The sequence below is a fragment of the Xenia sp. Carnegie-2017 genome, unplaced genomic scaffold (genome assembly GCF_021976095.1).
Source record: "Xenia sp. Carnegie-2017 unplaced genomic scaffold, XeniaSp_v1 HiC_scaffold_25, whole genome shotgun sequence".
In the NCBI taxonomy this organism is placed as follows: Eukaryota; Metazoa; Cnidaria; class Anthozoa; order Malacalcyonacea; family Xeniidae; genus Xenia; species Xenia sp. Carnegie-2017.
The window spans coordinates 5667914-5687857 of record NW_025813488.1 but is presented as its reverse complement, the minus strand read 5'-3'; the positions used below and the strand labels follow the sequence as shown (position 1 = coordinate 5687857).

Genomic DNA, 19944 nt, shown 5'->3' with positions numbered 1-19944 from the left:
TCTTCAGACACAGAAAAACAAGAACAACATCACTAAGTATTATCTCTTGTAAAAGAATTGTATTATAAATATTAAGTAATACTGATTATTTAAGGAGCTTGCAGATTCAATAGCATATTGCCTCCTGGCAAATAAGCAATGTTTGGTGCTTGACTGACTCGGTCTGCAATTTCTTCAGCTGCTTCAATCTTTCTTAGTTCGATCAATCCTTCACCTGCTTCTTCAAATGACTTGGCAATCAACTCTGCTCCTTTAGCATCCCCTTCTGCAGCAACAATTGCAGCTAACTTCTGTTGCTCTGCCTGAAGAATAATACATGAAAAAGACTATTATTTACTCTTCGTTTTAGATTATGTTTTTTTCCCTCCGAAGTTACCTTCTCCACCAAGAATCTAGCTCGTTCAGCTTCCTGTTGAGCTAGGTAAAAAATGTTTACAATCATTTACTTGAATGTGTATCTTACTTTTGTGAACATTTTCCAATTCACTTCATTATACTCAACTTACCAACTTGTTTGGCTTCTACAGCTTCAGTGAATTCACGTCCGAATGTCAAGTGAGTCTAGAGGAACACATTATAATGTTAAATTCTGTGAGGAAATATACCCAGCTGTATTAATAAAGAATTGCAGTTCTCTGTTTGATGAAAATCATTTATGACACTAACAATTGAAATATCATCCAAGATAAGACCAAACGACTTTCCACGATCCACCAGTGCTTCTCGAACCTTGTATGAAACCTTAAAAACAAAACAGTACATTCATGCTACAATATATTCATGTTCCACCACTAGTTAATTAAGTTTAGCAGTAATTAATTTGATACAATACATACTACTTCTCTTTGTGTTATTAGTTCACTTGCATCAAATTGAGCCTATGGATAGTGTAAAAGATATAAGATAATTCTATTTGCATTCACTCATATTTTACCACAATGTACAAACCACAATGGCTTTTAACACCTCAGTTGTAATGGAAGGTAAAACTCTTTCATCATAGTCTTCACCAAGATTTGTATAAATACCAGGCAATCGTTTTGCTTCTGGTCGAAATAATATCCTCAAGGTGATATTGACATTTTGCAAGTCTAAATGAAAACAATCTATGAGAAAAGGGATTTTTAATAAGTCACGTGGTATCTTTTACCTTTACTACCAGTTGTTACAGGAACATTTCTTGGGCGACTACGTATGTCGAATATTATCGGTCGTTGAACCCATGGGATGAGAAAATGTGTTCCTTCATCTGAGATATCATCTTTGACGCCTTGGAATCGGTCGAATATAACAGCCCTGTGACCACCATCAACTAAAGTGATAAAAGGTACATGAATCATAAGTATAATATATATAGTAGAACATGTACAAATAATTCATAGAAGTCTTCAATCGTGGTAGATTTCACTTTAATGCTTTACTCACCATTATAAAGAGCTGTATTAACGACACCGCCAGCTATTGCAACGCCCAAACCCAAGGATGCAATTCGGTTTAAAAGACTAGCTATATTGGCAGCCATTTTCGTTTCGAAGATATATTATATTTTATTACACAATACACATGCAGTGATGACATGTGTTTTTCTCTTCGTGAACACACGGACAATCATCGTAACACGACGTCCAAAGGGTTTCATACCGTAATTTTTAAATTTTTACTTTGATTTTTATTGCCAAATATTGATTAAACGTCTTATTTCACGTGGTACTGCAACAGTCCACTTACGCAGGACATGTAAATTTAGATTATAGTTTCCCCCACTCTGCAAACAGTAATAATTGTATAGTGTTGAAGACCCGAGGTTAGGGTATGGGGCTAACCACAAAATGCCTTTTTCAGCATTACCACGAGTTGATACAGATTTTATAAACTACTTTAAAAAGTAAATTTTAGTTATTTTTTGTTTCACTTATGGAAGAGTTATATAAATAATTATAAAAAAACATATTGTTTTTTTTCTCTAATCATCCGGGTAGAGCGTCGCTATGGGTGGAAGACGGTACAATGATTGTCTTGCTTTCTGAAATCGATTCCAAGTGACCTTTGGAAAACCTTTATCCAGTCTTCCACAGCTGACACTAGTCAACACTCTAAAGTATGTAAATAGTGTTACCCTTTTTTTTTCATGTCAACAACCAACATTTCTGTCATCAACTTTAAGTTGTCTATCTCTTCCTAATGATCCTTACCGTTTGCTACTCTCCCTTGCTTTCTTAATATCCATGTCAAGAATCTTTGGTGTAACAATGGCACTTTGTGTCTTTTCGATGTTTGGAAACTACAGTTATCAAGACATTTGCGTTTGTAAGAAAATGTTTCTCTTTTGGCGCTGAAATCTGAGTTATATTTTGCGAGAGAGATTTATTATTGTAATATGGGAACGATCAACTCGCTTTTACTTTAGTCGAGATTTTTGTCAGGCACGTGTTTGTTTATTATTATGTTGAGCTTTTGACTATTTTTTGCTTGAATTTGACGGCTGTCATTCTTTCATAGACATTAGTAAATATATTTTCATGATCGTAACTAGTTCTAATCTCTATATTGATACAACCTTCCACGATGCTATGACAGGATCTTGTGGAACAAAGAATTTGACTCCCCTAACTTCACTGTTCATACTCCCAAAATCACGACGGCATCTTGCTATTATTTTCCTTGTCAGAAACTGTCTCCTATTATAAGCTCCGAATACTTGGTTAGTTTCTTCCAACTTGTGAGGAAAAGAACCTGTTTGGATTTTTTGAACGTGAGGTTTGATCAGGTGTACACCATGTTGTTTTGATAGATCGCTGCATCTACGGGAAAAATTTCATCTTCGTTTTGAGAAAGATTTTAATTGGATTGTGGGAAGTTTGTACCTTCTTTCATATGCAGTTGTTTTTACACTGCCTGTCAATTTGTTTTCGTGGTTGATATGTTATTTGATTCTTCACGACCAAAAATTGACAATCATATTTGGACAGGAAGAAGTGCACGTTATGTGCGTTTAACTTACATTTGTTTGAAAATTAAATACATTTCAGTTTTCTTCTGTAGTAATTCTGTCTTTCGTCTAGTAACCTTTCTCTTTCCCTGCATGAACCACAAAAGAAAACATTCCTACAATCTTATATCACAAACATTGTAATTTTTTTAATTCAGTTTACGGAAGGTAAAGGAATTCAGCCGAGAATCTAATCAATCAGTTTAACTGTGCCATAAGATACTTAAATATTCACTGATTCAGAATATAGATTAATTTAAAGCTGGGTTGGGTTCTAGCCTCACCTCTTGTGCTCTTTCTTCGATGTTTTTCAGATATATTTCCACCTTACGACGTTTCTTACTGTTCTTGTAATGCTCCTTCATTACTTCGCAGATTTTTTTGCAACTTTTATGGAGAACGTATTTTTTGACCAAACACACAAATTTTACAGATGATACATCCAGTGTTTTCTCAATCGTTGTCATTGCCACCTTAACATGAATCACAATTAAATGGCCTTAGTTTTTTGTGTCTCATTATGGTCTCTCGATGTTCATATGGTCATAAATTTTAGTAAAGGATGATCTTAAAATAAACACCTTCATCATTTGAAGATTTACTACAACACACTCAAAAGTGGACTAAAGATAGCCTTTAATGTTTTACGAAACTGAATTCTGTGAAGCTTACACTGGGATTGAGGAACCAAGAGAACAAATTCCGTTGGTTAATGTTGAAAAATTATGAGATTGTGTGAATTCTGTGTGGTCGAGGCAGGGCTGTGCTTGTGCACATAAAAAAATCTTATTCAGAATAATATGTCTTACCGCATGTGTTCCTTCTGTAATTTTTTTTGCTGCGTAAGCGTCATTCAATAACTTGATATTTCGCACCATATCGCTATTCTTCAGATACATATTTGTTTCATTCACAATACGCGTATTCTCCGCCTTCAAACTACTTATCATTAGTTCTTGTTGTTTCTCTTTCTCTTTTCCTTCTCTAATGATTTTTTCTATTGCTCCTTTCTGATTAGTCTTTTCCATTATTGCATCGCTTACTTCTTTTGTGAGATGAAAAACTTCTTTGTTCAACATTTGATTTTCTCTCACGAGTTCCTTGTTTCGTTCCATTAGCTCAACCAATTTGTCCGACTAAAAAAATCGACTAAAGATACAATTGCAATGTGTTTTGCTGCTACTGTAAAAATTCTAACAAAACTTTACGTCTGAACTAAAAACTGTCTTTCATCTTTGTCAAGATCGCTCGGACTCCATATGCAAAGTTTATACGTTCACATAAATTATCTTAACATCGAAAGTGCTTCTTCCATTTCAAATTATATCGCTTATGTAGACTTGCTGCGTGGTCCCTTAATGCATGTCATTGTGTGGTTAAATTATTTCAAGTGTTAACAAACCTCGCTGTGCTTCATTTTAAGCATCTCAATTTCTTTTGTCGAAAGCTCTTCTCTTGCTTGCCTCAACTTCTCTGCTTGAAGACTGCTCGTTTCTCTGGCTTTTTTGAGAAGGTCTTCCTGTGTCTCTAAATCTTTCTCTAAACAATTCTTTGCAACCGAAGTATCTTTCATTTCAATTCTTTTGTTGAACAGAGCTTGTGACATCATCACTTCCATTTGCACCATTTGCTCTGTAATACCTCCTGCCATTTTCAATAATTTTATTTGTGGATCAGTAGCGGTGGAATCTTCCAACAAGTTTGGGAGCTGTCTAATATTATGTGCAGCATCCACCAGATCTAAAGTTAATGATGTCATGAATGACATATGAAAATTTCAAAATTAAGTCATATGCATTATGCATGTCAAGTAGTACCGAACTCTGCAATGTTCAAACTTCCTTATGTGGTATCCCACATCCAAAGACGAAATTAGTATTTTACTTAAATGCATTTTCTAAAAACTTTTTAGTGTCAAAATACATAGATCGATAAAAAATCGCAAGATAACTAGAATGGATGATAAAACACAGGCGAATAAAACAGTGATTACTGACGAGGTTCTATAAAATATAAACTTACTTTCCCTGTCAAAAAGCACAGCAACGCATTCTTTAAATCTGTTCAATGCACGAAATATGATGCTTGTATCTTTATAAATGTTATTCAAGGTCACTTTAAACTCGCTTTCCAATCGTCTTGCGTCTGCTTGGAATCGTTCTGACTCGCGTTTCACGAACGATTTCATCTTCTCCATGCGGTACTCATACTGAAGATGTAGCTTAGCAAGCTTCTGTCTCGATTCCACTAATTTTTCTTGTTCATTTCCTCGTGTCGCAGTCGTGTTCGTCTGTAAACCCGAACGAACTAGACTCAGCGTCATCTCGCGGGCAACCTCTTCAATTCTTTGATCCTGTAAGTTCATGGCTTCTTCTTTGGACTTTAATTCTTGTATTAATTTTTCTTTTTCCTGCTTCATATTATTATACCTTTCTTCCCAAATATTCTTCTCCATTTCCAATTGTTTCTTTACCCCTGAATGTGTTCAAAACATTCAGTTATTTTACCGTTCAACCGGACGCTCGATATATTGCGAAAAGTATTTGTTGGTTGGACTTTTTCTTATTCTGATAAATACATACCGTCTGTTTGAAATTGATAATATTGTATTTCTTCCGTTGTTTTCATGATTTCCTGCTGAGATCTTTCAGTTTCTGTTGATAATTTCAACTTAAGTTCTTTAATCATAGCCTCCCTTTCTTCACTCTCCTTTTTTACTGTTTCCAGTTCTGCCTTGGCTTTCTTTAACGATATGTTTAAAGATGCTTGCTTATCTTCTTCTTTTTCTTTTGCCTCTTTTTGTTTTTTCTCTTCTCTAGTTTCCTTCTTTGACTTTGCCTCAACCTCTTTTGAAGCCAAACTGGTTTTTCTGGAATTTTTTGCATCTTCCTTTGATACTTCTTTATCATCCATTTCGGGAACTGATTTTTTCTCTTTTACTTTGGGTTTTTTCTTCGCTTTTTAGGCTCGTCTTCATTTTTTTTCTCTTGAGGATTTTCTTGTTGGATAACAACCATTTGTGTGGGACGCTCATTTAACTGTTTACTTATTTTTTTTTCTTCTTTCAAAGCCATTTCTTGCTCGCCGTTCAAATTCTTCAATTCCTCTATTTGTTTAGACTTTGCTTTTAGAATTTCATTTCGGTTTTCCTACAAACCAAAAAAATATTGGAAATTTTGATTTAAAATGTTTCATCATTTCATCCAGCGTGTGTAATTTAACATACTAATTCATTTGTCAGTTCATTAATGTCTTCTTCGTATCGTTCAATTCTGCTCTCTAAGGTTTGCTTGGCTTTTTTTAAAGTTTGTACGACTTTTTTTTCTACTTCCAGTTTTCCTGCTGTTGTTATCAATTCTCTATCTAACTTTGCCTTCTCTTCCCCATGTTTTTCTGCCACTTCTGTGATGAACTGGAACTGTTTTTCGCGTTGTTGAACATAAGCTTACTCCTTGGGTTCGGGCTGGTACTTGATGCTTCGTCGAGAACTTTAATGATAGAACCCGAGGCTTTACGCCAGTTTTTAAAATCGTTTAAAGCATCAACTGCAAAGAAAAACCATTATACTGTAATGCGTTCTCCTATTTGAAAAGAGAGATCATATATTCTTAAAACATTGACATTCTATTATATCTGACCATCCATAACTTTGTTTGCAATAAGCTGTGTTCGATGCTTGACCATTTTATCCTGGAGTCCTTTCTTCCTATCTTCCACGTTTTTTCTGCCCAAATTTGTTTTTGTGAGACCCATTTCTTCTGAAATCTCAGACAGACGGCGTATGTTTTTCGTGAGCTCATAATCCTCAAACATCTTATTATCAACGTCAGATGTTTGTTCAGTATCATCCTCCAAGTTCCCCCAAGGAAGGGAGTTTGGTGGATAATTCTCCATCCATTCATTCACTTCAGTCAGTAGAATACATCGGTCAGCACTTAATTCTTGAAAACCGTTTATCATATTTAAAACTATTTGGCAAGATTGCTCCTAAACGGGTTTGAAAAAAGAAATGACAGCGTAAACATAATGATAATGTTAGGATTGACTGTGTTGTTGACTCAGGACATACAAAAACTTTCAAAGTTACAAAACAGAAAGTGATAGTGATATCTTGTGAACATTTCGAAAAACAAGAACTAGGGAGCCTTTATATAAAATGACTATAAGAGCCCTCCAATATTGTCCAGCTGAAGTTCGGAAAAAAATGTTGAAACTGTGTGTTGGATGGGAAGAGTTAAAGTGAATCATTTTACACCTCAGTTGTAGCAAGTTTTGTACCACGTAAGTTTTGACCACGCAACTATTTGGGACGACTCCCCAACCACAACGCTTTATGGCTTCCAGATAAGGAAGAGTTTCATGTCGTACAAAATGGCTTTAGCGGTAAAGGAGAACAAAACAAAATCCTAAAATTCTGAAAAATTTTAGAGATACCTCTGTCGGTTCAGCAACTGTCACAGTCCCGTTTTCCTTATCTTCTGTGCATGTCGCATTTCGGTTGTCATAAATAAAGTCATCGATGTCTCCATTTAATATCTTCATTATTTCTCTATTAACTCGTTCTTCTTCACTTTCTGAAGTAAACGTCGCAAGAAATAAATGGGTTTTTTTTGCTCTATGGAAAAAACTTCATGAGTTGACTTACCCATATTATTTTTTTTTGCTGAAAAAAAGTAATGGCTGTTTGTTTGGTCAGCATAAAAAAGGTCAATCTTCTTCACAACATTTCGAAGAATTTTTTCGAGGTAAAACGACGCCATTTCGCGTGATCTACGGAGCTGACTGCGTTGAATATGTGTAAGTGTAGCAATTACAGAATCTGGAATCAACGACAGCATGTCCCATTGATTTTTCTTCTTTTCTATGGATAAGTTGCTCTCATCTTTAAACAAAATATCACAATTTAATATATATATACGGATTCATGAATAGTGTGGGATATTGCCTTCTTTTGAGCATAGCAATAAAATTGTTGTAGCTATGTTAGTTTCCCTTTAACATTTATTTGTTTTAAGTACGTTTTGTAAGTTCTTTGTTTGTTTAGTTAGTTATTCTTTTTGTTGCAACGCGCGAGAGCTTGAAACGCAATGAAAGAGCGAGTACTGCTAAGGAAAGCTCGACTTGTGTTTTGTTGTAATTACCGTTTGTATAAATACATGTAAATAATCAACTCTAATAGATAGCGTAAAAATATGCCAGTGATGTACTTGTATATTGTAAAATGAAAGGTTCAAAACGAAGAGTGTAGGTGAACCAGCTGAGGAGCGGATTCCTCGACAAATAGTTTTAGTTGGCAGACGCAATGTAAACCAATGTTATGTAATTCAACGACTCTCTAATATAATCCCTTAATTAACGATTAATGCAAGGAGGACTCAAAACATTGTAAAAAATGCAATGTTTTTCTTTTCGTTAGTTAAGGATGTCTTTACTATTCTACGAGCTAGCCTCACAAGGATGTTAAATAATAACTTTTGGTAAACTTTTTTCTTACTGTTTGAAAATGTGGAACACGAGGAGCCGCTTCTTTTTGTGGACAGACTCATTACTGAAGCCCCGCGGACTGCATTCACAAACGCTTCAGGATAATGTTGCTCGCCTTTCTTTTTGATTTCTTCCTAACATGATGATTTTGAACGAATCGGGAAATCATCGATTCCCAAAAAATATCTTTGTCCATTTCTTTTATTTATGATCTCGCTTGCTTTATTCACTATTTTTTAGTAGAGCATAGATGCAAATTCAATTATTTTTCCATATTATTAAATCTGATAACAAGTATCAAACTTTCCTATGGTATAATACGCTAAAGTATTGCAAAACACCGTGCATGATTGTAACGTCACTGATTGATTTAATGACTGTGATTTAAGCGATTGTTAGGATTAAAAAGATTAGGATTGGCTTATTATTGCGCAATCCAATAAAATGGACGTTGGAGATGTACGAGAGCAACACAAATTTGACGAAACTCGTCTTGATAATTATCTAAATTCTCACTTAAATGGATACCCTCGTCTTGGAAATGAAAAACTAACTACTCGTCAATACAGGCATGTTTTCTTTTCTGTGAATATATTTATTTAAATTGTAAAAAATCATGTGAACATTCTTACTTAGTCATGTTTTGGTAGCAATATTTATGGTAAACGTGAAAGAGCTAGATTTTAGGTACATTTTCCAGGAAAATATCATAATTGCTTATTATTGATGCTATTTTAACTTGTAGACATGGTCAATCTAATCCTACGTTTTATCTGAGGAAAGGCTTAAGAGAATTTGTTTTGAGAAAAAAACCTCCGGGAACATTATTGAAATATGCTCATCAGGTTAACTTTTTTTCTCTCAATGTTTCACCTTCTTACTTGCGCTGATTCTTGAATGGTTTTAGATTGAAAGAGAGTTTGATTTCACAGAAGCTTTGCACAAAGTTGACTTTCCTGTAGCAAAACCTCTACATTTCTGTCAAGATACCACAATCATCGGAACAGAGTTTTACATCATGGAACATGTGAAGGTGAGATCCATGTGCATCTTTGATGCAAAACGTATTTTATATACATTCAAATCTCTTGTTGGTAAAAACCTTTCATACCTAGACCATGGAGGTTAGAGAGGTTTTGAGAACTAAGTAATATAGCATATTGTCAAGGATATAATAATATTGTCCACATACAAGAGGTTTCTGCCTCCAAGAGGTGAATATGTATATGGTTGTACATTCTAAATATTTCATACTGTAAATCTTTGTTTCATGTTGATAATGGTAGGGAAGAATTTTTCGTCCTGGCTTGAACATGGAGGTGTCTTCAGAATTTTATTTAAATGCAGCAAAAAATTTGGCAAAGCTTCACAAATATGATCCTGAATGTTTGGGATTAAAGAAATATCTGTCAAAGAAAGCTAATCATGCAAAAAGACAGGTACGTAGATTTATCTTTCTTATCATCTTATCATAAATATCAAGGCTATTAAGTATTAACAATATCTGTTTTCAAAAAGATCCAGTTTTCTATATAATAGCTGGGTTGATGTGAATTTTTGTACATGTAAAATAGCTGACCAAAACAATATTTTCTTTTTCTGACTTCATTTTTACCATCTATATGTTGCAAAATGAATGCTTGAATGATTCTTTTTCTCTAAGGTTTTTATTTGGACTAAGCAATATAGAGCAAGTACGGACAATCCTTTGCCTGAAGCTGAGATTTTAATCAAGAAATTAATGGAGATGTTGCCAACTGACAACAAACAACAATGTATGTAAGTGTTGTTTATGTTAATAAATTTAACCAGGAAGACATTGTTTATAAACATGTGGAAAAGAATACTTAGAGCTATTTCATCACATATTGTTTGCAAATCCTTCATCAAAAAAATATCTTCAAACAAAATGTGCAGAACTTCCTACAAAATGTACAAAAAATGTGCTAAATGTACTAAAGGTGCAAATGTCCAAATCTTCCTACAAAATGTCCACTATGTTACATGTAGTTCAATGTAAACCTTTGCAAATTTAATGCTGTAGTATTTTTTTTATATTTCAGGTATTGTTCATGGTGACTATAGATTAGACAATATGATTTTTCATTTGGATAAGGTATGATCTGATCGAAAATACAAATATTGCAAATGCGATTTGCGTTGAATGGCGCATACTTTCAAAAATCATTCAATCATAGAAAAAAAGTAACAGAATTTAGCAAAATAAAGAAGCACTCCCCTTCTACACACACACACACACAAACACCATCGTAGATCTATCCTTTCATACATATAAATGAATGAAGACGTTGCCGTCAAGCACGTGCAGATTGGAGACTTATCATTTGTGGAAAGAGTTATCGTTGTTTGAGCGGACGATTCGTTTTGCAAGGAAAGTTCGGTGTTTTGTTTTTTGAGGACAATATCAAATGGCAAATGATTGAACAACTGCTGTAAAAATAGATGTTTACTAAATTGTTACGTGTTTTTTGTAGCCAATTGTAAAAGCTGTGCTCGACTGGGAACTAGCAAGTGTCGGAGATCCAATGTTAGACTTGGCGTATGTTTGTATGGTGATGTATCATGCACCAGACGAACTCCGTGAACATTTTCTTCAGTTTACTCATGGTAAAAAATCTTGACATGTTTGTAAATGTGGATCGTCTAGGTTGGTATAGTCCTGAGAAGGACTGTTTTTGTTGTTGTTGACTGACGTTTCGACAAACTTAACGGTAGTCATCTTCAGAGTCAAATGAAGAGTAAACGTCAGGTTAGCCGTATTTGTTATCTGGTTCTTACGTCATTTTATTGTGTGTACAAGAAATGTGTATTGTCATTGTGAATTATTGTGAAGTAAATGTTTTTAGTTGTGATGTGTGATTTAGGTGTGATGTTTTCAGTTGTAATGTGTGGGTGTCTATTGTGTATTGTCATTGTGAATTAGTATGAAGTGTAATGTTTTTAGTTGATCGTTTGTTTGTATTGTGAATTGAAAAAATCTTGAGTTTTGAAATCAGTTACTGTTTTCGTCTTTTTACATTGAAACTTTACTTGAGTAATCATTTGGTGAATCCATTCTATAGATGGATTGCCTTCTGAGAAAGAGTACATTGCTTGCTATTGTCAGGCTTTTGGTCGTTCTCTTCAAATCGCAAGTTGGGAATTCTATTTAGCATTGAGCTGCTTTAGACTTGCTTCTATTGCTCAGGTAAAAGATCTTAAGAGAATTTCCCAATTTTCGCCAACATTGCGTAAATATGAAAGTAAACTACCATGGATATATTTTTTTTGTATTTCAGGGTGTGTATTCACGAAGTTTACAGGGAAATGCGTCGGCTGAAAACGCGAAAATTCACGGCAAACTTGTTCTTCCGCTTCTTCGTCAAGCATTAAGAATTTTGAAAGTGTAAGTATGATGAGTATGACTAGGAGTATTGTTGCTCTGCGAATTTTTTTTTTATTTTTCTATAAAATCTGAGTTTGTGTCTGAAAGAACTGTCCTTTTTACGCCTATGATAATTTGCTAGCGTTTTTTCTATCAATTTGTTTGTTTGTCATACATTTTCCATGAACCGACGATACAACACGTCAACGCCAGCATTTTTAGGATATCGGGAATAACATTTATATTACATTAATGACAATGATCCAACGTAGATGTATTTTTCACCAATATCACATGCAGTGTGCCATATACCTGTGTATTGCTTCAAAAAATGAAGACTATTTTGACAAAACGGAAAATTATCTCTTAAAGAAAAATTCTTACCAGCGGTGTCGTATTCAATTTCCACTGGCCAGATAACTACGTATGTGATAAATAGTTTTGGATTGTGCTCATGAAAAGACATGTCTAAATAACTTCAAATAGGCATGGACCTTCTAGAGAATTGGGACATTCTTCTGAAATGATCACCGAACTGTTTCCTATTTCTGAAAAAGCAAAGAATTTACTGGCAAAGATCAAGATATTTTTAAAAGAATATGTTGTTCCTGGAGAAAAGGTTTGTTGAGGTGGTTTATCAATTAGCATTTCAAGTCTTGTGTAGTACTGTCGTAAAAAATGAGGATATTTCATATTTGTCTTCAAGCATGCCAGTTTGGTTTATAGGAATACTTTGAATTTCTGTCACAAGCAAATGATGTTTGGCAAGTTCCACCAGTCATCGAGTCCCTTAAGGTATTTATTGAAATTTAATCAACGAGCAATTTCCATGGCGGTGGGTTATAGAGCATCCTTGAACTACGACATTGTGTGTACGACTTTTCTCGATGACAAGTGATTGTTTTCTATAAGAGAGTTTATGAACTGTAAATACGTACTCTTTGTGTAAATTTTAGTTATGAGAGGAAAATACCTGACTGACGAAATTTATTTGTATTTTCGAGTAGAAAAAAGCAAAAGAACAAGGTCTCTGGAATCTATTCTTATCAGATGTCTCCAACTTAACTCAAACAGAATATGCTCTAATTGCGGAACAAACTGGGCGATATTTCATAGCACCAGAATGTTTCAATTGTTCAGCACCAGGTAATTGTTAATTTATAGCACCAGAATGTTTCAATTGTTCAGCACCAAGTAATTGTTAATTTATAGCATCAGAATGTTTCATTTGTCAGCACCAGGTAGTTGTTAATTTATAGCACAAGAATGTTTCATTTGTTCAGCACCAGGTAATTGTTAATTTATAGCACCAGAATGTTTCAATTGTTCAGCACCAGGTAATTGTTAATTTATAGCACCAGAATGTTTCAATTGTTCAGCACCAGGTAATTGCTAAAGATGATTAGATACAAGAATTTATATATTCATCATACATTATGACTTGTTTTACTGAAGAGTAAAACGAAGACAGACTAAAGTGACGTATGTGTGCATGTATGACATAGGGGTGAAAGGCATGTTGGACATGGGGGTTAAGTGGGGAAAGACATGTACACAAGACAAATGAAGGCGGTAAGATAAATGTGGACTTATACAACTCAAGCAGAAAACAAATAAAAACGTACATGTTATTGTTAATGAAATGTAAAGAAATGAGAACGTTCTACTTGTATTAAAAGAGGATGAAATAAAATTAAACCTGGTATCAATATCGAAACTAGAACTATAAGAATTATTCTTCGGATGACTTTTTTCTCCTCGTCTTCAGATACAGGAAACATGGAAGTTCTTCATTTATATGGCAGTGATGAGCAAAAAAAGATCTGGCTCGAGCCTCTATTGAAAGGTGATATTAGATCTGCATTCTGTATGACCGAGCCGGCAGTAGCGTCCTCCGATGCTACAAATATGGAATGTGAAATAAAGCAAGATGCTGATTCATATGTGATTAATGGACGCAAATGGTGGGCTAGTGGTATGTTACTATTTCTTAATAATTCGTTCTTTGCTAACTTTCTTTCCTTCATAAATATCAAGTTAGTTAAGTATTGTCTGCAATACCTTGATCAACTGCCTTCATCAAAAATCCTCTCCTTAATTCTTTGTGTTTACTCCAATCAGAAGGTCAGCTCTCTACGATCTTCACTAGTCTCTGCGAACTGCTTGAGCGAAGTTTCTAAGAACGTGGCGACTAAATACATAGGTTTTAGTGCGATAGCTTTGGCTACTGTATACTTTAGTTTATGGTCTTTTTTTGTAATCATCTAATGCTTAAAGTTGAAGCCTTGTGTAGTTCGCTTTAGCATCTGAATCGTGAAATGTATTGAGGTCGAATTTTCAGTTTTGGTTTTCTTTCAATATTTCAAGGTGCTGGAGATTCTCGATGTAAAGTTTTGATTGTGATGGGGCGATCTAGCAATCCTGACCTATCAAGGTAACTGGTCTCTCGTATGAACGTAAACAAAAACTTATACAATTGTGGTGAATTTTATTTTTATTCAGACATAGACAACATTCAATGATCATCGTTCCAATAGAAACAAAAGGAGTTAAGAAAGTACGATCTTTAACAGTCTTTGGTTACAAAGGTGAGAAACAACTTTTGTCATGTTGCTTGTTCAAACACATGGTAACTTTATTTCATATAGAAATCATCTAAAATCTGATCGTAAAATATTCGCTTATGTTACAGAAAAAATTGCTTACTTTTTTCTCTTATGAAGTACATATAGCATTCTAAAAGTCAAAACAACAGTCGAATTTAACGATGTGAACCGTATTTCAAACAATTATTGTTATAGTTATATTATTATCGTTCTCTGGTTTCATAGACGCACCTCATGGTCACTGGGAAATTATTTTTGACAATGTTCGGGTCCCTGCTTCCAACATCATCCTTGGTAAGTATTTACTTCATATTTTGATTAGCTATTGGTTATTGCAGTGTACCTATGTTATGACTGTCTCTTAAATGAATAAAAAAGAGTTTGTTTGGTCTTATCAACTTTTAACATTTATTTGTTTAATATAACGTCGGTATAGCTATATAATATAACGGTATTGCTCAAAAAATTTTAGGAGATGCTAAAAGAATAATCAATCATAGTTATTTTCTTCACATCAGTATCAGAGATCAACTCACCGACTGTTCATTGTACGTACTCCTTTCATTCGCACATTACTATCGTCCATCCTTTATAGGTGAAGGGCGTGGTTTTGAGATTGCTCAAGGAAGATTGGGACCAGGTCGGATCCATCATTGTATGCGAACAATTGGTGCTGCAGAGAGAGCCTTGGAGTTGATGTGTCAACGTGTGTCTACCAGAAGAGTATTTGGAGAGACTTTGGCTGTTAAGGTTTGAAGGATGTTCATTTTGATTTGAGACCACAGTTTTTCCATAGTTATCGCTCAAATCCATATAGTAATTATGGACATAAAGCTTTTCTGCTGTAATCTTCACTTGAAACGGTTGACATTCAAGTTTCAGGTTATGATAAATTGTTATTTGTTGTCGCAGTTTGATGACTGTAAATATCTTCGTTTCTTCAAGTTAGTTGTTACAAAGGTCCTTTGTTCACCTGTTGAAATTTGTATCAATTAATTACAAATCATTTGAAAATTTCAGTGCATGCAAACTTCAATCCTCAGTGGAACTTTTTTATTGAAGGGTATGATTCAGAAGGATATAGCAGTTAGCCGCGTGGAGATTGACCAGGCTCGTCTAATGACTATTCAAGCCGCGCGTTGTATCGACATACTAGGGTCAAAAGTTGCGAAGAAACAGGTAAAGGTGGAAAAATCCAGGGAAGAACAAAAATACTTTTTTCATTAGAGGTCAATCTTCTGATCTTACATTGTTTTAACATCGTTCTCAATACTTTATTTTCTCTAAGATTGCGATGGCAAAAATAGCTGTGCCTAAAATGGCACTGAAGGTTATCGATCGTGCTATCCAATCACATGGGGGTGCTGGTGTTTCTCAAGATACTCCCTTGGCTTACATGTATGCGGCATTGCGGACTCTTCGTATTGCTGATGGGCCTGATGAAGTACATCTAACAGCTGTCGCAAAGCAAGAACTTCGTGAGCAATTATTGAGTCATTTGTAATGGAGAGTAAAACCAAAAAGCCCATTTCAGTGTTTAATTTTGTGCGAAGCCTTTTCTAACAATGTAACACATGCCTGTCTAATGTCAAATGATTGCCCACACGTTCGCTGCAGTGACAGGATTTAATTTATTCATATTTTTAAATATTAATCCTCTTGGTTGAACATCATAATTACAAGAGGTCAAAGTTCACTGAGTCAGGGCTATAATATTCGCAAAGCAAAGATAAGTCGATGTATTAATTTTATAATGATGGTGTATCCATGTAACTGGCGACGAATATAATAGTTATGGATTCTTGAGGGGAGTTTTCAAGCACGTGCGAAAATCGCAGCATTACTACCATAAATGGTTAAATTCGCGCATTTCATTCAACTGTGCTTAATTTATATGTGACGTATGAGTGAAATGTTTCTACCATCAGGAGGGGGGTGCACTAATTACATATCGTCATGAATAAACCCACTCTTTTGTTGAAATGTGCTGAGTTTGTATAAATAATACCTGTTTTTATGAAAGACGTATTCAAAAGGTAAATCTGTATAACGCTCTCATTCTTTTCCTTATAAATCGCTGAGAAATTTTCATTTTCATAATCATACTCCGGATATTTCAATATCATCTGTGTCAAAAAGGCGTTGTTTTTTACAGTTGCTTTGCGCATGATCCTTTAGTGGAGAAGAAGATGGCGAGGTGAAGATTTTGCAAGAGTGCAAAAGGCCGAATATTGAAGATTTGTATTACCCAGACGATCCATTTTTTACTGGTTTTGGTTACGAAATTAAAAAATTCAAATATGTTCAGTTGGTTGAATAAAAACGAGAAGAAAGACCCCATTGTTTTACAGTCTGTAGTCGACGGTTTGCGGAAGCTTTACAAGTCGAAACTTAAGCCGCTTGAGGAGCATTATTTATTCAACGATTTTCATTCTCCTTTAATGTCTGACGCTGATTTTACTGCGAAACCAATGGTTCTTTTGGTTGGCCAGTACTCGACGGGAAAGACTACTTTTATAAAGTATCTTCTTGAGCAAGAGTTTCCAGGATTAAGAATTGGTCCCGAGCCTACCACAGATAGTTTCATCGCTGTAATGCATGGTGAACATGATCAAGTTATACCTGGAAATGCGTTGATCGTTGATCCTTTTAAGCAGTTTCAATCTTTAGGAGTGTATGGTAATGCCTTTCTTAACAGACTTTATTGCTCAGAGTTGTCCAATAAAGTATTAGAGAGTATCACAATCATAGACACTCCTGGTATTCTTTCTGGTGAAAAGCAGTCTGTGTCCAGGGGATATGACTTCACTGGTGTATTGAAGTGGTTTGCCGAACGAGTAGATCGAATTATTCTGCTTTTTGATGCCCACAAGTTGGATATCTCTGATGAATTTCAAAGGAGTATTGATGTTCTTCGTGAATATGATGATAAAATCAGAATTGTACTTAACAAGTCTGACATGGTTACCACACAGCAGTTAATGAGAGTGTATGGTGCATTGATGTGGTCATTGGGCAAAGTCATAAACACACCAGAGGTGTCTCGCGTCTATATTGGATCATTTTGGGATCAGCCACTACAAAATGATGAGAACAGGCGTTTGTTTGAAGCTGAAGCACAAGACTTGTTTGCTGACATCCAGAGCTTACCAAGGAATGCTGCACTGAGAAAACTTAATGATTTTATCAAAAGGGCAAGGCTTGCTAAGGTAAGTGTATTTGAGGTGATATTTTGAGTTGTGCGAGTGTAATTGATTCTTTTTCTTTACTCAAATTACAATGTAAAAGCTTTGCCAAAGCAAAAAGATCGTGATAGTATCTGTCATTGTGCTACTAATTACTAAATTATTTTACATGGCATTAAACAATTAGATACTAGTTATGCCTTTAGAGCTTGTCTATGCATGTTAACTTTTAAATTATATTGTCTTCAATTTAATTTAGGTTCATGCATACATTATTTCCAGTCTTCGTGAACAAATGCCTTCTGTTTTTGGCAAGGAAAAAAAGAAGGAACAGCTTATAAACAACTTGGGTGAGCTGTATCGTAAGATTCAAAAGCAACATAACATATCTCCAGGTGATTTTCCACATATCTCTAAGTTCCAAGGAAAGTTAAAAGGGTACGATTTTTCAAAGCTTCATAGTTTCAAGCAAAAACTTGTCGAAGATGTGGACAAAATGTTGCAGACTGAAGTTACGAAGTTAATGTCAATGATTCCAAAGGAAAATGATTCAGCTATGTCAATCACAGTTCGGGGTGGTGCTTTCACTGTCGGTGATTCAATGCATAACCCATTTGCTACCGGTGCCGGTGAAGGTATTCAATATGGGGCTGGCTCTGGCGATTGGATTATCTTGTCAAAGAAACCAGAATATGATCGTATTTTTGAAACTCTCAGCCCTGACATGAATGGCAAAGTGACAGGATCAAATGCCAAACGTGAACTTGTCAAGTCTAAACTACCAAACACTGTTTTGGGTCGAATTTGGAAACTAGCTGATCTTGATAAAGATGGAATGTTAGATTCTGATGAATTTGCTGTTGCCATGTATCTGGTTAATGTAAAGTTGGATGGAAATGAATTACCAGTGGAGTTACCAATTCATGTAGTACCCCCATCAAAGCGTAAAGGATACTCTATGGAGTGTGATTCATAAATGATCAACAAATAAAATGATTGTTGTTAGAAATATTTGTTTGCGAAATATTAATTCATTGGTTATTACAAACTCTAAATTAATTGTAATTAAGTAGCACATGCTATAATGGGTAATTTTATTCTTGATTGCATTTTAAAAATGCAGGTTTGTGAGTTGAGCACAAATTTGAAAAGCTAAAAAAGAACTCTATGTTTATTACCAAATATGAGATATGATTTGCTACAAATAAAATCACTTGACACAATTGTAAGTGGTAATAAAATTGTGTATTTAGCTTATGATATATATTTGCTATGTATATCACTATTTTCTAAGATTCACTATTGCTTTGGAAATTGGAATATATTATAAAATAATAGTATTAAAACGAAAGCATAGCACTGTTTCATGTATGTAGGTAGGATATTACTAGGGCAAAGTATTTTGACTTCGGGACGGTACGGAATCATTCGGGCGGTAGCTGTAGAGTGGCGGCGTGCAAATAAGCATTACCAAATTATCAGTACAAGTCAACAATTCAGACGGTTTGGTTACTTTACAACTTTATATTGTCAGGAATGAAAAAGTTATAGATAGAATGGAATTCAATAGTGGTGCGAAAAAAGAAGTTGGCCAGCTTCCCGAAGCTGTTCAAGTGCGAATCAAAACGACTGTTAAATATGCGAAAATTTGGTGGGTAAATTAAAAATTTACTTTATAGTAAATTCTATGCTGCTGTTGTGCCAGTGGCATATGTGTCTTGGTGAAACTTTCTTCACCTTTCATCGAATTAAACACCTGGGCATTTTCATTGTACGCCATATCACATAGCCTGAATTTCAAACTTTGCTGGTAGCAATTCACAACTTTCCAGTACTTGTTTTTGTTGCAAATATTTTCATGGTAGCTGCTGGCATTACCATTAACCACCAAATATCAAAATACTGACAAATTTTACTGCCAATTTAGGGCTGGCCTTGTAGTTGCTGCTGCTGGAGTACTAATTGCCACCAAGCCATTTTTAGACAAGCTTCGAAATGAAGATAAAGAAAACAGTATAAGTAAGTCCAAACTTCGTTCAAACTTTAAGTGATGAAATACTCCACGTTAGACATTCTGTGACACTTTATTTAGTGACTGAAGGTCTTTTATTAGTACTTGACAATAAATATGAATTATATAGTTTTAATTAGATTTTGGTGTGAAATATATACTTTCTAAAGCAGAAATGCATAATAATGCAATGCAAATTTTTTCATATTTAATTATGTTTAACATGTCTGCATTAATTATTCAGCATTTTGATTGATTTTTCATTTTCTCCTTCAATGGAGACA

The 19944-nt window shown here is 34.7% G+C and overlaps 4 protein-coding genes across 4 annotated transcripts; 2 read left to right on the top strand and 2 right to left on the bottom strand.

The window, feature by feature from the left end:
* Positions 1-39: 39 nt before the first annotated feature.
* LOC124453400 (prohibitin-like) lies at positions 40-1604 on the bottom strand. Its single transcript, XM_047004221.1, has 8 exons — positions 1426-1604; positions 1151-1312; positions 949-1091; positions 837-878; positions 667-741; positions 507-561; positions 377-417; positions 40-302 (listed from the first exon to the last, which is right to left on the bottom strand). Exons 1-8 carry the CDS (start codon positions 1520-1522, stop codon positions 90-92), a joined length of 828 nt encoding a protein of 275 aa, XP_046860177.1. The 5' UTR covers positions 1523-1604; the 3' UTR covers positions 40-89.
* A 1636-nt stretch (positions 1605-3240) lies between these two features.
* On the bottom strand, positions 3241-5902 carry LOC124453500 (calponin homology domain-containing protein DDB_G0272472-like). Its single transcript, XM_047004317.1, has 5 exons — positions 5572-5902; positions 5012-5464; positions 4392-4729; positions 3799-4125; positions 3241-3462 (listed from the first exon to the last, which is right to left on the bottom strand). Exons 1-5 carry the CDS (start codon positions 5900-5902, stop codon positions 3241-3243), a joined length of 1671 nt encoding a protein of 556 aa, XP_046860273.1.
* A 2988-nt stretch (positions 5903-8890) lies between these two features.
* LOC124453616 (acyl-CoA dehydrogenase family member 11-like) lies at positions 8891-16447 on the top strand. The gene is made up of 19 exons (XM_047004409.1): positions 8891-9042; positions 9219-9318; positions 9381-9506; positions 9760-9912; positions 10137-10248; positions 10537-10589; positions 10969-11101; positions 11557-11681; positions 11773-11879; positions 12345-12477; positions 12585-12653; positions 12866-13004; positions 13627-13833; positions 14226-14292; positions 14361-14446; positions 14690-14758; positions 15060-15214; positions 15527-15643; positions 15753-16447. Exons 1-19 carry the CDS (start codon positions 8918-8920, stop codon positions 15966-15968), a joined length of 2292 nt encoding a protein of 763 aa, XP_046860365.1. The 5' UTR covers positions 8891-8917; the 3' UTR covers positions 15969-16447.
* On the top strand, positions 16008-19872 carry LOC124453617 (EH domain-containing protein 3-like). Its single transcript, XM_047004410.1, has 4 exons — positions 16008-16500; positions 16643-17673; positions 17909-19300; positions 19577-19872. The coding sequence occupies exons 2-3, from the start codon at positions 16765-16767 to the stop codon at positions 18623-18625; spliced, it is 1626 nt and encodes a 541-aa protein (XP_046860366.1). The 5' UTR covers positions 16008-16500; positions 16643-16764; the 3' UTR covers positions 18626-19300; positions 19577-19872.
* The last annotated feature ends 72 nt before the right edge of the window (positions 19873-19944 follow it).

Coding starts and splice junctions, on each gene's coding strand:
- LOC124453400 (XM_047004221.1), bottom strand. CDS start 1,522: ATGGCTGCCAATATAGCTAGTCTTTTAAACCGAATTGCATCCTTGGGT. Junction 562..666: donor TCTTGGATGATATTTCAATT/GTTAGTGTCATA, acceptor GTGTTCCTCTAG/ACTCACTTGACATTCGGACG. Junction 418..506: donor TGTAGAAGCCAAACAAGTTG/GTAAGTTGAGTA, acceptor TTTTTTACCTAG/CTCAACAGGAAGCTGAACGA.
- LOC124453500 (XM_047004317.1), bottom strand. CDS start 5,902: ATGGATGATAAAGAAGTATCAAAGGAAGATGCAAAAAATTCCAGAAAA. Junction 4,730..5,011: donor TGTGCTTTTTGACAGGGAAA/GTAAGTTTATAT, acceptor CATTAACTTTAG/ATCTGGTGGATGCTGCACAT. Junction 3,463..3,798: donor TTACAGAAGGAACACATGCG/GTAAGACATATT, acceptor ATTCATGTTAAG/GTGGCAATGACAACGATTGA.
- LOC124453616 (XM_047004409.1), top strand. CDS start 8,918: ATGGACGTTGGAGATGTACGAGAGCAACACAAATTTGACGAAACTCGT. Junction 12,478..12,584: donor ATGTTGTTCCTGGAGAAAAG/GTTTGTTGAGGT, acceptor TTTGGTTTATAG/GAATACTTTGAATTTCTGTC. Junction 13,005..13,626: donor TTTCAATTGTTCAGCACCAG/GTAATTGTTAAT, acceptor CCTCGTCTTCAG/ATACAGGAAACATGGAAGTT.
- LOC124453617 (XM_047004410.1), top strand. CDS start 16,765: ATGTTCAGTTGGTTGAATAAAAACGAGAAGAAAGACCCCATTGTTTTA. Junction 17,674..17,908: donor AAAGGGCAAGGCTTGCTAAG/GTAAGTGTATTT, acceptor AATTTAATTTAG/GTTCATGCATACATTATTTC.